At 42.4% G+C, this 16,427-nt stretch overlaps 1 protein-coding gene across 2 annotated transcripts; it reads right to left on the minus strand.

Moving 5' to 3' along the window:
- Positions 1–233: 233 nt before the first annotated feature.
- Positions 234–15,084, minus strand: hck (hemopoietic cell kinase). 2 transcript variants are annotated; one of them, XM_014134422.3, is made up of 13 exons: positions 14,823–15,084; positions 11,201–11,331; positions 9,854–9,893; positions 9,300–9,396; positions 8,923–9,018; positions 5,541–5,644; positions 5,305–5,454; positions 4,503–4,655; positions 3,921–4,103; positions 3,635–3,711; positions 1,836–1,989; positions 1,361–1,492; positions 234–1,217 (listed from the first exon to the last, which is right to left on the minus strand). In XM_014134422.3, the coding sequence occupies exons 2-13, from the start codon at positions 11,318–11,320 to the stop codon at positions 1,015–1,017; spliced, it is 1,509 nt and encodes a 502-aa protein (XP_013989897.1). In that variant the 5' UTR covers positions 11,321–11,331; positions 14,823–15,084; the 3' UTR covers positions 234–1,014.
- Between the last annotated feature and the right edge of the window lie 1,343 nt (positions 15,085–16,427).

Here is a 16,427-nt window from a genome sequence, read left to right on the forward strand (position 1 = left end):
TTATATTTTTGTTCAGTGTACATCTGTTCAAAATGTGTTTGTATGTAGATTGTTTTGTAAAAGTCATGCTTGTTTGACTTCAAGCAGGTTGTTGAAAAACAGATAAAATCTCTTTCATATTGTCATTCATACAGTGAAAAATCTGACAGATTTTGTCTTTACTCTTACAAAAAATTGCAGATCATCATGTTAAATTTGATGTAGGCTAGAATGACAATATGATAACCACAATATGATTTTATTCATTCATTTTATTAAACACAACCTTTAAGTCATTGCACTTACAAGCATCTATAAGAAAATATCAAAAAGCATTTGGTTAAGAAATGCATTATTCATATGAAAACATATATCCTGTATTCAACATTCAATGTCTGTGCAGTCAATTGTTACCTCAATGCACAAATTATTCAGCCATGTTAGACAAATGATGACAATGGCCTACATAGAAAAAAACATGCAAGCAACAACAGCTAATTTTACTTGTGTAAAAATGTCACATCACATTATTCCCTTGTGTTGCCTACATATAGATATAGTATAGAGGATTGACAAACAAGTAGGCTACTCTCCGATAAAATAAATTAAGACCCTTACCACATAGGCAAAAATATTTTTCATAAGTGAATTATTCTAGATTATACTGTTGCACTCCAGTGCTTATTCAGTGAATTATAGTTTCAATGGTATATGGCAGAATATAAATGGCCTTTTCCAATATATGAACTGGGCATATACGTAGGAAATTCACAATAAAAAAGGCTACAATTTTGCTAGTTGTTTTTATTTCTGGCCACTCATATATTTAAATAAAGTATAATTCTGAAACCCATCATGGTCAGCCATGTCATGAATCACTGTAATTAATTTGTTAGGTCATCATTCATAAAGCTACAGCAAATGCCATATTTCATAAGGAACCATCTAAAAACATGTTTTTATCTGTAGGTTTGTCTGTAGGCTACTAGAAGTATGAGAGGATGCTATGTATCTGCCTGGATCTTTCTGTCTGGCTCAAGGCTGTTGCTGGTACTGGCTCTCTGTTGCGGTGTAGAAATCCTCCAGGACACTCTGAAGATACTCAAAGGTTGGACGGTCCTCAGGCTTGTTCTTCCAGCACTCCAACATGACGTCATAGAGCTCCTGGGGACAGCTGTCGGTGCGCTGCATTCGGTAGCCTCTCTCCAGGGAGCGGATCACTTCTGGGTTCGTCATCCCTAGATGACAGAGCCAGCACAGAAGCACATCATTATAGGGCAAGAGGGTGAACTTTACACTTTATTCATTTCATTCATCATTCAATAAACATACAGTACAGCACAGTACAGCAGAGGGCATGTTCTCATGCAGGTCCTCAGACCTGGATATGGTGTGCGTCCATAGCTGATGATCTCAGTCAGTAGGATGCCAAAGGACCAGACGTCTGATTTGATGGTGAAGGAGCCGTAGTTGATTGCCTCTGGGGCCGTCCACTTGATGGGGAACTTTGCTCCTGTTAGGGAACAACAGTAGTGCTTTCTTACTGTACGTCTGCTGCACCCTGCTGTCACTGAAAAGATATTACAGCAGCTTGTCTCAACATAGTGTTTTCTATTCAAACCATGTCACTCATTCACACTTCCCTCTGACACAATGATATCTCTCCCTCTGATACAGTATCTCACAGTTCCTTGTTCCAACTCTGACTTCCCTCGTTCTCTAATTCTAATTCCAAACCACTGTACTCTACCGTACTATTATTGGTTAACTCAGCTGTCATGTCACAGTCAGTTGAATCCCCTTATGTGACACAGATACATATCCCCCAAGGGGATACTGCTAGATGCTGATCTTACCCTCCCTGGCTGTGTACTCATTGTCCTCAATGATTCGGGCGAGGCCAAAGTCAGCGATCTTGCACACCAGAGCCTTTGACACCAGTATGTTGGCGGCTCGCAGGTCCCGGTGGATATAGTTCCTCTGCTCAATGTAGGCCATACCTTCTGCAATCTATGGACAAAGACATGGTTGGATGTCCGCAGACAATAGGAAAGGCAGCACACCAGAAGCAGGAGCATGGGTGCTTCTATTAATTCATGTCCCAAGTGTTGTTATTGTGCAATATATCTATTGTTTTCAAGTATAGTTTCTAAAGCCTCCCTTTAGGTTCTGTTACGGGATAATAAAATAATCAGTCATTAAAACTTAAAATAATGATAGCTATAGTAATAACGATAAAGTACTTTCAATTTGTCAATTGTGTCATTTACGACCACTGATTACTCTGATACCAACTCAACTGGGACAATATTTCCCTTCCATACTGGGACCATCTGGGCCCATTTTAAACTTACAACTCTCTCTCTCTCTCTCTCTCTCTCTCCTCCTCTCTCTCTCTCTCTCTCTCTCTCTCTCTCTCTCTCTCTCTCTCTCTCTCTCTCTCTCTCTCTCTCTCTCTCTCTCTCTCTCTCTCTCTCTCTCTCTCTCTCTCTCTCTCTCTCTCTCTCTCTCTCTCTCTCTCTCTCTCTCTCTCTCTCTCTCTCTCTCTCTCTCTCTCTCTCTCTCTCTCTCTCTCTCTCTCTCTCTCACTCTCTCACTCTCTCACTCTCTCTCTCTCTCTCTCTCACTCTCTCACTCTCTCACTCTCTCTCTCACTCTCACTCTCACTCTCACTCTCACTCTCACTCTCTCTCTCACTCTCTCACTCACTCCTTCGATTGTTCTTTATTTCTTCCTCTCTCTCACACATGTATATAGACACAAACTGACTGACATATTCAATCCAAATCGCTAAAGTTCAACGCTATAAAGCTATTGAAATTTAAAGGCAATGTTCCGGCATTCACGGAGACTGCATTCACGGTAAACACTGGATATATGTCAGCTCAATCTCAAATGACCTTTACATTTCTATCGCAACTAGATAAGCCTTATCTGTGTACCAATCTCAGTGGAATAAATGAACATAACTAAATCTATCATAGTAGATGTAAATCTGAACGGACCAATCTGTCTTCCTGTTCCCTTCTCTTTCAATGATCCTCTCTCTCTCTTTGGAATTCAACTCCTCATATTCCATTTCAATATCTTTCAATTTTGTTTTAGTCTCACACCTCACTTCACTTCATCTACATACAACAGATGGCATAAACATGCACATGCGTTCATAAGTTCTGCTTTTCTGTTCATAAGTTCCTCATTGCTTCTCGATATCTGTAGCAACAGGTGTACAAATAGAAATAATGTATGGTCAGGTTTCAAATTGAAATGTTGGCTAGTGTTGTGTCTAATACTGTCAAAATTATTTCACATCACAACATTGTAGAACAGCAAACATTGGCATGAAGAATTTGGTTTACAAACACATTCTGCCACACACCTTCTTCTGCCAAGCTAAAGACAGGATTTGAATATTGAAATGCTGCCCACAATAGGAAAAACATGTACTCTAGAACAAAGGCATGAAACAGAAGAGTATTCAAATGAGTGGCTTGATATTGTCAGTAACTGTGTATAACAAGACCAAAGCTCCCTCCCTTTTCTTTGGTTCTCGTTTCCCTTCTACCACAGTAGAAGACTGGAAGAATAGAAAACCATACAATTCGAGAAAAAAAATCCAGACTGACAGTTTAACTTTGACATAACTGAATCTCACCTGCGCTGAGAAATCGATGAGTTTGGGTAGCTGGACGCGGTTCCCTTCATCACTCTTCAAGAAGTCCAGCAAACTGCCTGAACACACACACACACGTGCACACACACGCGCACACACACACACAAGCGCAAGCACAAACACGCACAAACACAGAAATGCACACACACAAGCACAAACACAAGCACAAACACAGAAATGCACACACAAAAAACAGTCAGTGACAGAAATACACTGACGTGTGGTTATGTAAATGTGAGCCAAATGTCAAACTGTGGTGTACACAAACCCTTTTCCATGAACTCTGTGATGATGTAGATCGGTTCTTCTTTGGTAACCACAGCGTTCAGACGGACTAGCTTGTCGTGCTGCAGGGCCTTCATCAGGTTGGCCTCATCCAGGAAAGCCTCCACCGACATTGTACCAGGCTTCATGGTCTTCACTGCCACCTTGGTGTGCTTGTTGTATGTAGCTACAGCAAAAGACACAAAGACAAAACCACATTACCTATGTTACCTCAGTTCAATGCTCCACAAAGCAAGAATGTTTTCAGAATACATATACAACTCCCGAGTGGCAGTGGTCTAAGGCACTGCATCTCCGTGTAAGAGGTGTCACTACAGTCCCTGGTTTGTATCCAGGCTGCATCACATCCGGCTGTGATTGGGAGTCCCATAGGGCGGTACACAATTGGCCCAGCGTTGTCCCGGGTAGGCCGTCATTGTAAATAAGAATTTGTTCTTAACTGACTTGCCTAGTTAAATAAAGGTTAAAAAAACAACATAAAAACTCATACTGATCTCCCACTACTGGTCCAAACATAAATTTCTCAGAATTACAGAATAGAAGCTTTAAATGACATGAAGCTCACCCATCCAGACTTCTCCGAACTGGCCAGCCCCGAGCCTCCTGTCCAGTTTGAGGGACTCCCGAGGAATCTCCCAGGCATCCTTCTCCCAGGGCTTCTGGGGCTTGGGACTGAGGCAGGGGCTGGTCAAGGCCTGGCACAGACCGTCTCCCAACTCTGTAGTAAAAACATACACATCCAGTAAGACATTCACACACAAAGTTCTGAATCATACAGGACATGAAATACCATTAGCTGAATGTATCATTGAACTTTACATAACACACATGAATAAACCCATTGGAAGTCAGTACTGCTGGAGGTCAAATACACAATGTGTCCATATTCAGAACCGGCAGCCAGCAGAGGGGGCTGTTATTTCCAATATTCACTATCAACTATAGTAGCAGTTAACACTAGTGCCTTCATATTCAAGTCTGGACCTCAGAGCCAGTTTCACTCTTCTGCCTCTAATCGGAGACTGATTTAGACCTGGGACACCAGGTGGGTGCAAGTAATTATCATGTAGAACAGAAGACCAGCAGTACTCCGGACCTCGTAGGGCAGTGTTTATTCATCCTGGTCCTGGGGACCTCAAGGGGTGAACCTTTTGGAGGTTTTCCCTAGCATTACACACCTGATTCAAATAATCAAAGCTTGATGATTTGTTGATTATTTGAATCAGCTGTGTAGTGCTAGGGCAAAAACGAAAATGTGCACACCTTGGGGTCCCCAGGACCAGGATTTGGAAACACTGTCTTAGGTTAATAAGATTGAAATAGCCCTTCTCTAGTGTGTTGTGGAAGGCCGTGCTGTTGGCACTCACTCTTATAGTGGCTGACCAGTTCCTGCAGAGTGGTGAAGGTGATGCGTGGGGAGATGTAGAAGCCACCGTTGTCCAGCGTACGGATCTTGTAATGCTTGACTGTGTCTCCTGATTGGGAATCACTGTCCCTCACGGATAGGGAGTAACTGCCTATAGCAGGAAGGAGACACGGCTTGCTAAAGTCTAAAATTGCGCTTGTATAATGTGTATGTATACGAGCTTTTGAACTTGCTCACCCTTGGTGGTCTCACTGTCGCGGATCATAAACGATCCCATTTTGTTTCCTGATGCCAGCAGCTGCCTCTCTGCATCTTTCCTGCTCACTCCTTTAAAGAACCACCTGAAGGAGGGGAAAGTTAAATCAGACTGATTCCTTTGAGCAGCTCTACTCACAAACTACTCACACAGTACACTGGAGAACATTTTATGTGCCCCCAACCGATTGTGTTTTTTTGTTCGTTTATTTGCGTTGTTTTTTTAACTTATTTTGTACATAATTTTGCCGCTACCGTCTCTTATGACCGAAAATAACTTCTGGACATCAGTACTGCGATTACTCTCCACGGACTAACAGAATCCTTTTTTTCCTTTAACGAGTCTGACGAGGCCGACGCGAACGATATACTGCTTTCTCAGGAACAGGCCCAGATCCCCGTGATTTGTGTGAAGAGGAGGTGGAGAAAAAGGGTCCAGAGGGCGGGCTGCCTTCTGAGAATTGGTAGGCGACTGAATAAACCCCCACTTCCTTCCAATCTGCTAGCAAATGTGCAATCTTTGGACAATAAAATAGATGACCTACACGGAAGATTAAACTACCAACGGGACATTCAAAACTGTAATATCTTATGCTTCACTGAGACATGGCTGAACGACGACACTAACAACATACAGCTGGCTGGTTATACGCTGCACTGGCAGGATAGAACAGTGGGGTCTGGTAAGACAAGGGGCAGCGGACTCTGTCTTTTTGTAAATAACAGCTGGTGCATGATATCTAAGGAAATCTTGAGCTATTGCTCGCCTGAGGTAGAGTATCTCATGATACTCCATACTACCTACCTAGAGAGTTTTCATCTGTATTTTTCGTAACTCTTTACATACCACCGACAGTCAGAGGCTGGCACTAAGACAGCATTGAATGAGCTATATTCCACCAAAAGCAAACAAGAAAACGCTCACCCAGAGGCGGCGCTCCTAGTAGCCTGGGACTTTAATGCAGGGAAACTTAAATCTGTTTTACCTAATTTCTATCAGCATGTAAATGTGTAACCAGAGGAAAAAAACTCTAGACCACCTTTACTCCACGCACAGAGATGCATACAAAGCTCTCCCTCGCCCTCCATTTGGCAAATCTGACCATAATTCTATCCTCCCGATTCCTGCTTACAAGCAAAAATTAAAGCAGGAAGCACCAGTGACTAGATCAATAAAAAAGTGGTCAGATGCTAAGCTACAGGTCTGTTTTGCTAGCACAGGAATATGTTCCGGGATTCCTCTGATGGCATTGAGGAGTACACCACATCAGTCATTGGCTTCATCAATAAGTGCATAGATGACGTCGTATCCACAGTGACCGTACGTACATACCCCAACCAGAAGCCATGGATAACAGGAAACATCCGCACTAAAGGAGCGGGACACTAACCCGGAAGCTTATAAGAAATCCCGCTATGCCCTCTGACGAACCATCAAACAGGCAAAGCGTCAATACAGGACTAAGATCAAATCGTACTACACCGCTCTGACGCTCGTCAGATGTGGCAGGGCTTGCAAATCATTACAGACTACAAAGGGAAGCACAGCCGAGAGCTGCCCAGTGACACAAGCCTACCAGACGAGCTAAACTACTTCTATGCTCGCTTCGAGGCAAATAACACTGAAACATGCATGAGAGCACCAGCTGTTCTGGAAGACTGAGTGATCACGCTCTCCGCAGCCGATGTGAGTAAGACCTTTAAACAGGTCAACATTCACAAGGCCGCAGGGACAGACGGATAACCAGGACGTGTACTGCGAGCATGCGCTGACCAACTAGCAAGTGTCTTCACTGACATTTTCAACCTCTCCCTGTCCGAGTCTGTAATACCAAAATGTTTTAAGCAGACCACCATAGTGCCTGTGCCCATGAACACTAAGGTAATATGCCTAAATGACTACCGACCCGTAGCACTCACGTCTGTAGCCATGAAGTGCTTCGAAAGACTGGTCATGGCTCACATCAACACCTTTATCCCAGAAACCGCCCCAACAGATCCACAGATGATGCAATCTCTATTGCACGCCCTTTCCCACCTGGATAAAAGGAACACCTATGTGAAAATGTTATTAATTGACTACAGCTCAGAGTTCAACACAATATTGCCCTCAAAGCTCATCAATAAGCTTAGGACCCTGGGACTAAACACCTCCCTGTGCAACTGGATCCTGGACTTCCTGACGTGCCACCCCCAGTTGGTAAGGGTAGGTAACAACACATCCGCCACACTGATCCTCAACACAGGGGCCCCTCAGGTGTGCGTGCTCAGTACCCTCTTGTACTTCCTGTTCACTCATGACTGCACGGCCAGGCACAACTCCAACACCATCATCAAGTTTGCCGTTGACACAACAGTGGTAGGCCTGATCATCGACAACGACGAGACAGCCTATAGGCCGGAGGTCAGAGACCTGGCAGTGTGGTGCCAGGACAACAACCTCTCTCTCAGTGTGATCAAGACAAAGGAGATGAGTGTGGATTACAGGAAAAAGAGGACCGAACAGGCCCCCATTCTCATCGATGGGGCTGCAGTGGAGCAGGTTGAGAGCTTCAAGTTCCTTGGTGTCCAATTCACCAACAAACTAACATGGTCCAAGCACACCAAGACAGTTGTGAAGAGGGCACGACAAAACCTATTACCCCTCAGGAGACTGAAAAGTTTTGGCATGGGTCCTCAGATCCTCAAACGGTTCTACAGCTGCACCATCGAGAGCATCCTGACTGGTTGCATCACTGCCTGGTATGGCAACTGCTTGGCCTCTGACTGCAAGGCACTACAGAGGGTAGTGCGAATGGCCCAGTACATCACTGGGGCCAAGCTTCCTGCCTTCCAGGACCTCTATACCAGGCGGTGTCAGAGGAAGGCCATAAAAATTGTCAAAGACTCCAGCCACCCTAGTCATAGACTGTTCTCTCTGCTACCGCACGGCAAGCAGTACCGGAGCGCCAAGTCTAGGGCCAAGAGGCTTCTAAACAGCTTTTACCACCAAGCCATAAGACTCCTGAACACCTTGTCAAATGGCTACCCAGACTATTTGCGTTACCCCCCCTCTTTTACACCGCTACTACTCTCTGTTGTTATCATCTGCATAGTCACTTTAATAACTCTACCTACATGTACATATTACCTCAACTAACCGGTGCCACCACACATTGACTCTGTATATAGTCTCGCTATTGTTATTTTACTGCTGCTCTTTAATTACTTTTATTGCTTATTCTTAACCGTATTTTTTTTTCAACTGAATAGTTGGTTAAGGGGCTCGTAAGTAAGCATTTCACTGTAAGGTCTACACCTGCTGTATTCAGAGCATTGTGACTAATAAAGTTTGATTTAATTTGCTTGATTTGAACATACTTACTCTTCGGTTTCAAGGCTGTCTATGGCTACATAGTTACTGGGGATGAAGCCTTCCTGGCCTGTGCTGATTGACTGGGCTCTCCACCATTCTCCAGACCTACAGAAAGAGAGAGAGAGACGGACAGATGGACAGACAGACAGACAGACAGACAGACAGACAGACAGACAGACAGACAGACAGACAGACAGACAGACAGACAGACAGACAGACAGACAGACAGACAGACAGACAGACAGACAGACAGACAGACAGACAGACAGACAGACAGACAGACAGATTGTGAGAGGTGGGGGAATAGGTATTATAGGTATTGTGTACAGTGCTCTGTATGGGGTATGAATGCATCATGTTTATGTATAATTGTCAGAGACACTCACTCCTGTAAGATTTTAAGCTTGTCTCCCTTCTTGAAGCCCAGGTCTCCTTCATTTATACCCTCATAGTCATACAGTGCAATAGCAATGCTCTCAGGACCTGGAGGGGGAGGGGCAGATAATGTTAGCGTGTGTATGTGTGTGTGTGTATATAAAAATTAAAATAAATTAAATGCGTGCACACATATGACAAAGAGAGGCTTTGTGTTTGTGGGTGCCATCAAGTGCAATTTGTACATGTTTAAAATCAACAATAGGGCTTTGCCTAGGTCACTTCCTGTCTGGCTGCTTTTCTGGTATAGCAGTGGAGACATCATCTGCTGTCTCGTGTGGTGAAACACTGAGTGGGGGCTATCTCAACCTACACGCTCTCCCCTTTTTCACTTTCATATGTGGCCTCAGCCATAGTCGATAACTACATGACAGCAAACAGTTTGTCAGTTTACGTTGACAGTATGTAGTGTGCTGCTAGAAATACAGTGTGATAAGCTGAGCACTGATAGTTCCTACATCACAAATTCAAGTGAGCAACTGTAACTTTTCTGTGTCATACTCACCATCAGAGGGGACTGAAGGGCCAGTGGATATGGTTCTATTCTGTGAAAGACAGAAAGAGATTGAAGTCGAGGAGAACCATAGGAAATGTAGTATAGAAGCTGGGAGGAAGTGAACAAAACAGAGAAGAAAATGACTGGTCAAATGACAGATGAAGTAAAAGTGAGATGGACGGATAGAAAATAGGAATGTAAAAACAGAAAGAGAGACACCTTCCCCGAAAATATTCTAATAATTTTTTTAAAACAACATCCTTGCCTTTGTTGCACTAACGCTCACACTTGTCTTTTCTCACTAGCACTGACTTCTCTGAGAGCTGCTTTATTGAGGAAAACATTTCCTTACTATGACTGTGATATGTGGTTGTCCTCACCTAGCTATGGACGCATTAACTGCAAGTCACTCTGGATGAGAGGGACTGCAAATGACTGAAATGTACATGCAAATTCAATGTCTGTTCAAACAATGATCACAAAATGAATTTCTGCATTCATTGGATGTTACTTCCCCTTCCTCATTCAGCGCTTAGAGTCGCTTTACTGTAAACACACAGGAAGTATTGACCACCCCAGACACTCAAGGAAACCGACTTACAGATCAGTCGCTTACTGTGCATTTGGCAGCAGAGGAGAGTCTAGCAGTTATGCAAAGCAACAACTAGTTAGAACATGACTTATTTTGGTAATGCACCTCACATATCAATACTCTGTGCATAGTCATATTTTAGGGAGGCTAACACGTTACTTTTCACTATGTTGTCTCAGTGACAATGACAAATATAACTCATTAGAATTTCCCTTTCAATGACCATGTCCCCTACTGATCTTTTTTCGATTTCTCATCACCATCATCACCATCCCCACCATCATCACCACCATCATCACCATCATTACCATCAACATCATTATCATCACCACCATCATCACCATTATCATCATCATCACCACCATCACCACCATCACCACCATTATCATCATCATCACCATCATCATCATCACCACCATCACCACCATCATCATGATCATCATCATCACCACCATCACCACCATTATCATCATCATCACCCTCATCATCATCACCACCATCACCACCAATATCATCATCACCACCATTATCACCATCACCACCATTATCATCATCATCATCATCACCACCATCATCATCATCACCAGAATCATCGTCATCATCATCATAACCATCATCATCATCATCATAACCATCATCATCATCACCACCATTATCATCATCATCACCACCATTATCATCATCATCACCACCATTATCATCATCATCACCACCATTATCATCATCATCATAACCATCATCATCACGCCCAGGTTTTCACTCACAGCCTTGGTTCCAGTGGTGGGGTCTTTGACATAGTGGCCTGGCTGAGTCCGGCTCAGAGCGTCATCATTCACTCCTTTGCTGCTGGGATCCTGCTGCTCCTTGGACCCCACGCAGCCCATGGTGGAAGAACCTAACAATTTGTTATTTCAAAAAATATCAGTCAGAATACAATGTAATTTACTGTAAGCTACTGTTTGGGTTTAATTTCATTACATCTTAAGAGCAATGGTTTCCCACACAGGTCTACATGTTACACAGCTTTATGGAAGCAAAACAATTCTAGAAGTCTCCCTAATCACCAGAGCGACACCAAACTAGCGACACCCAGCCACACCTTTGGGACAGCAGAGGTGGCAGGAAGAACTGTTTGTTTTTCAAATTAAACAATAACTTAGTAGCGTTGTAGGTGGAGTCATATGATCTGTGGGTGGAGTCAATATGGTCTGTGTAAAATATTTCAAAAAGGGCCATTAGAGAGAGGGGGAATTCTTCTGATTGAACAGAGATTTGTCTGTGTGAGAGAGACAGGACTGTCATTTTCTGGTTCATCTGTGTTAACAGAAACAGAGGAACTGGAGTATTCAAAGTGAGAGTAGGAGAGAGAGGCAGAGAGATTGAGAGATAGAGAGACCTTTAAGTTACAGTGGGAACAGACCTTCACCACAAAGTGAGTGTAACCGGTGTTGAAAGACTAGCTGCTGTAGTTAGTGGTGGGCGCTAGTAGCGTTTCAATCAGTTGACCTCAATCGCTCTAGGACCTTGAAGTAGCTTGAGGCTTTCATGGAACAATAGGTAACGATGCTAAGTGGGAGGCAGTTATTGATGTGTTCAGAGGGTTGCTGGTTCGATCCCAGGTTGGGGCAAGGAGAGGGATGGAAGCAACGCTGTTATATTAGCATGGATGAGTGGGTGTATGTCGTTGACACCTTATAGGAAAAATCTGGCATGAATTACTGCACTGTGACTAACTCAAAATTCTTCTTTTAAAACTGATGAGAGAAAGAAGTGATATTTATCAGAGACAGAGAGAGAGAGAGCGAGGAGAGAGAGAGAAAGCATCTGAGAGCTATTACTGTAACCTAACAGAAGAAAATGTGACTGAAGTCATCATAGAGGTTAGGTTCTCGTAGAGAGCTGATCTAGGATCATGTCTCCCCGTGTCCATATAATCATATTCAGTATGATCTAAAAGAGAAAACTGACCCTAGATCAGTGCTCTGAGACACTTTGTGAATATGGGCCCTGAACACATTTTACTGCACTCAGTCTTTTAGCATGTGGAGGAGTGCTGCTGGATTACAGCCATATATCTCATGACATAGTCATGGAGAATGTTTCACTTTAAACAGTTACGCAAAGCTACCAATTGGCTATTTCATCCGCCTCTCCTTTCCCTTGGTAGCTATTTCTCAGGGAGTTGGCTGTAAATGAGCACGTGTTCTTTAGTGAACTTAACTGGTAAAATAAAAATGGCTGTATCTATCTGCATACGACCAGTTGATCAAAAATAATGGTGTAAATATTCACTTCCCATTTCCATTTAAACGGTGTTCCTCTTCGCTTGATCTGTTAGCTTTTACAGGAGGATCAGTTCAAGTTTAACTTCCAGTAAACCTGTTTATGCTTACACAGTTTTCATTTCCATTAGTTCATAGGCAGATAACGCACACCCCAAAAACTGATTAGTGAAGATGCTGGAGGCAAAATGAAAACTGATTTCCTATACTCAAAAATGTTTCACTTACATAGTACACTCAAACACCACCCCCACCACAAAAAAATTAAATAATAAAACACAAGAATGTGTATGGTTATTGTGAATGGAAAAGGTTCCGTTTATCATTATGCTTCTCCATGCCACTTTTCCCAAATTACAGGTAGCCTATAGGAAGCCACAGCCCTGAATCTCAGGAGAAGACATTTAGTCTCAGACTCATATCGACCACTTCATCCTCCATTAATCTAATCAAGCCATGACACACATGGCATGCACTTCCTGTACAGAGGAAGTTAACTGGAGGTGAAGCCCAGACCATACACGCTTATCCTTGTCCTCTCCATCCATCTCTCCTGCAGTCTCTTGAACAAATCAGCCCCTAATACCACCTTCAACCATCCTCCTCAGGTCTCTGGGAGTGTCTGTCTGTCTGTCTGCATGTCTGTCCAACACAACATATTACCCACAGATGTAAATCTAGTGAGCTGTGGAAGCCCTGCGTCATGTGTGCCTCTGGCCCTAACTGCTATCATGGCATCTGATGCAGGGCAGGTGGCGGGCGGCAGAAACTGGGACTGGACACCATGTGAAAAGGAAAAACTGCACTGCTCCACCTCCCCTGCTCACCTCGCACGCACACACACTGCAATGCCATGTCCCCAAGCACCCTACACACAGGACGCTTTGCATTGGGAGGATTTGTCTCTGCAATTAGGAGAGTGGCGGTATGGCATGAGGTTCTCTGATAGGCTTCTCCAACATTAAGTATTGACTTCCTGTTTCCTGAAGTAGAAACTAGAGAAATACTTGACCTGATGAAACACTGATAGAACTATAGGAACTATCGTCAGCGTAAATGTGAGGAAATGTGAGGATTTCCAGCACAAGTTGATGCAATCATAATGTGCTATGAAGCAAATTGGGTCTTAAATATTGAGTAGATTGACTCATCAGATATCCATGCAAGATTAGCATTGATAAAAAATAGCAGGTTAATCAATTATTATGGTGTTTACTTGGTTGAAAAAATTTAAAAAAGCACCATTAATACACTCTTAGAAAAAAATATCCTAAAGTGGTTCTTCCGCTGTCCCCATAGGAGAACCCTTTGAGGAACCCTTTTTGGTTCCAAGTAAAACTGCTTTGTTTCCAGGTAGAACCCTTTCTGATTTTCATTTAGAACCTTTTACACAAAGGGTTCTACATGGAAACCAAAATAGTTCTACCTGGAACCAAAAATGTTTCTACCTGGAACCAAAAAGGGCACAGCCGAATAACCCTTTTCAAACCCCATTTTTTCTCAGATTGTGTTTTCCCTCAATAAATAGATTACAAGCCATGAATAGGTGTTGCACCTGTGAATACACAATGTGAATATTGTATGTGGTGTTGAATCAATTGGATAAGCAATAACTTTTGGTTCCTCTTTACATTAGCCTAGGCAAAAAAGAAGCGAGAGGGCTCAGCAAAATGGAAAAGAAATAGGCTACGTCTCAACATTTCTGAGCTAAAATGGACAGACAGTAAAGACATATATATATATATATATATATATATTTTTTTTTTTATGAAGAAACAGTTAAAATACATTTCACCTTTACCACTATTCATGTGAACATTATAATTCTGTAGTTTCTCAACTATCATCAGTGTAGGGATTACATACATATACCAATAGCAAACACCGTAATATAGTCTACATAATAACACGGTCATAAATCCCTTTAATGCGCAATTTTCATAATACCACTGAATGACCCAGATGGGAACCGTTTAAGAAAACATCCATCTGTTCGTCCTCTCATTTTATTCTTTAAGAAATGCATATTGTCTCTGAATGTCAGTGAATAGGTAATACATATCCACCTTCGTGGCCTAGAAGAAAAAAAATGAGAGGGAATTACCTCGTTCCAACCAGCTGTATAATCCTTGGCCGCTATATGGCTATATGGTCTTCTAACCCTGAGTTGTTTGTATTCTTTAGAAAGCACTTTTTTTTAATTTTATTTGTATTTTATGTCCGCTCCTCCATCCCGACTCGTGATAACAATTCCGATAGAAAGTCCTGAAGGGTGCGTTTTAGTTGTATACGAGGAAGTTAGTGCGCCGGCTCGCATCTAAATGTAGATGAGGAACTTTCTCTCTGACTCTGTCACTGGCACTGTCACATCAATGAAGACACGGATATCTTTGAGGGCAGTTTTTCTTTTCTTTTTTTTAACTCTTCCGGAAAGTAGCGGAGTAAGTAAGCCTACAGATGGTCTGAATATGGACAGTTACAAATACACACAAATAAATTAAATTTCAAATATACTGTAGCCTATAGCTTATCTCTGTCTATGAAACTATTTTTGTGCTTTGAATTGGAAAAGTTGTCTTGATTGTTAAAGTGACTCTACATTTCGACAGCTTGTTTTGGTATATGCTGTAAGAAATCGCACATAACTGCTGTATTAATTCTCAATAACCTTAATCTTTGTAAACCAAAAAATGGGATATATATGCTGAAATGAGATCCCGAATGACATGTGGACAGCGTTTTATTAGCCTTTAGCCCTAGCAGCATGCTCAAATGGAGTCTCACAGACAACATCCCACAGTCATTGAGGGCATGGATGGAGCAGGGTGGTGTAGGCGCATCGGGCTAGGTCAGGACATTAAAAAAATCCTCTGGCTCTTGAACTAATCCTTAATCAAATGTCAGGATTAAAGACCAATGTCCTCTGAGCAACAGCTTGAAAAAGAGAGGGAAAAGGAGGGTCTTAGATGGTGCAAGGCTCTGGCGTCAGAAATGTATGAGTGAATGCTCATACTCATCTGATCATCTCCATCAACACTTCCTGCAGTCTCAATGCGCTCAGATCTGCTTCAACTCCCTGATCACACACCATCCCTTCCACTCCCTTCAATGTACTGATTTGTTGTTATTTATACAATAAAACAGCTTTATTAAACATCTTTTAGCTGACATGTATATAAAATACAACTAACCTTAACTAAACTAAATGTTGGGATTGCTAGGAGCCTGGACAGGTTTTTCTGCTTGAGTAAGTCTTGTCAATGTTTAAACGAAATCCCTTTCTAACCTGATAAAGACCTACACAACACTACTAACTGTTCTGGCTTCACTTTTATCTCATCTATCTTTCACTCAAATCAAATGTTATTTATCACAAGCGCCAAATACACCATGTGTAGACCTTACCGCGAAATTCTTACTTACAAGCCCTTAAACAACAATGCAGTTCAAGAAATAGAATTAATAAAATATTTACTAAATAAATGAAGGTAAAAAATCTAATAAAAAGTAACACAAAATAACAATAACAAGGCTGTCACGGATGTTGTAGGAATGAGCGGACCAAAGTGCACCATGTGTGTTGTTCCACATTTTATTTATACTGTTGTGCTAGTTATGGCTTTTTGGTTGTTTGCTTTGGCACCATTCGACACCCTGCATTATTACATTTATGCATGCAAGCACTCACTTACACTACTGATTACTGATC

Source organism: Salmo salar, chromosome 13 (genome assembly GCF_965601325.2).
Source record: "Salmo salar chromosome 13, fSalSal1, whole genome shotgun sequence".
Taxonomy (NCBI): Eukaryota; Metazoa; Chordata; class Actinopteri; order Salmoniformes; family Salmonidae; genus Salmo; species Salmo salar.

Coding starts and splice junctions, on each gene's coding strand:
- hck (XM_014134422.3), bottom strand. CDS start 11,320: ATGGGCTGCGTGGGGTCCAAGGAGCAGCAGGATCCCAGCAGCAAAGGA. Junction 9,894..11,200: donor CCACCACTGGAACCAAGGCT/GTGAGTGAAAAC, acceptor TGTCTTTCACAG/AATAGAACCATATCCACTGG. Junction 4,656..5,304: donor ACTGGTCAGCCACTATAAGA/GTGAGTGCCAAC, acceptor TTTTTACTACAG/AGTTGGGAGACGGTCTGTGC.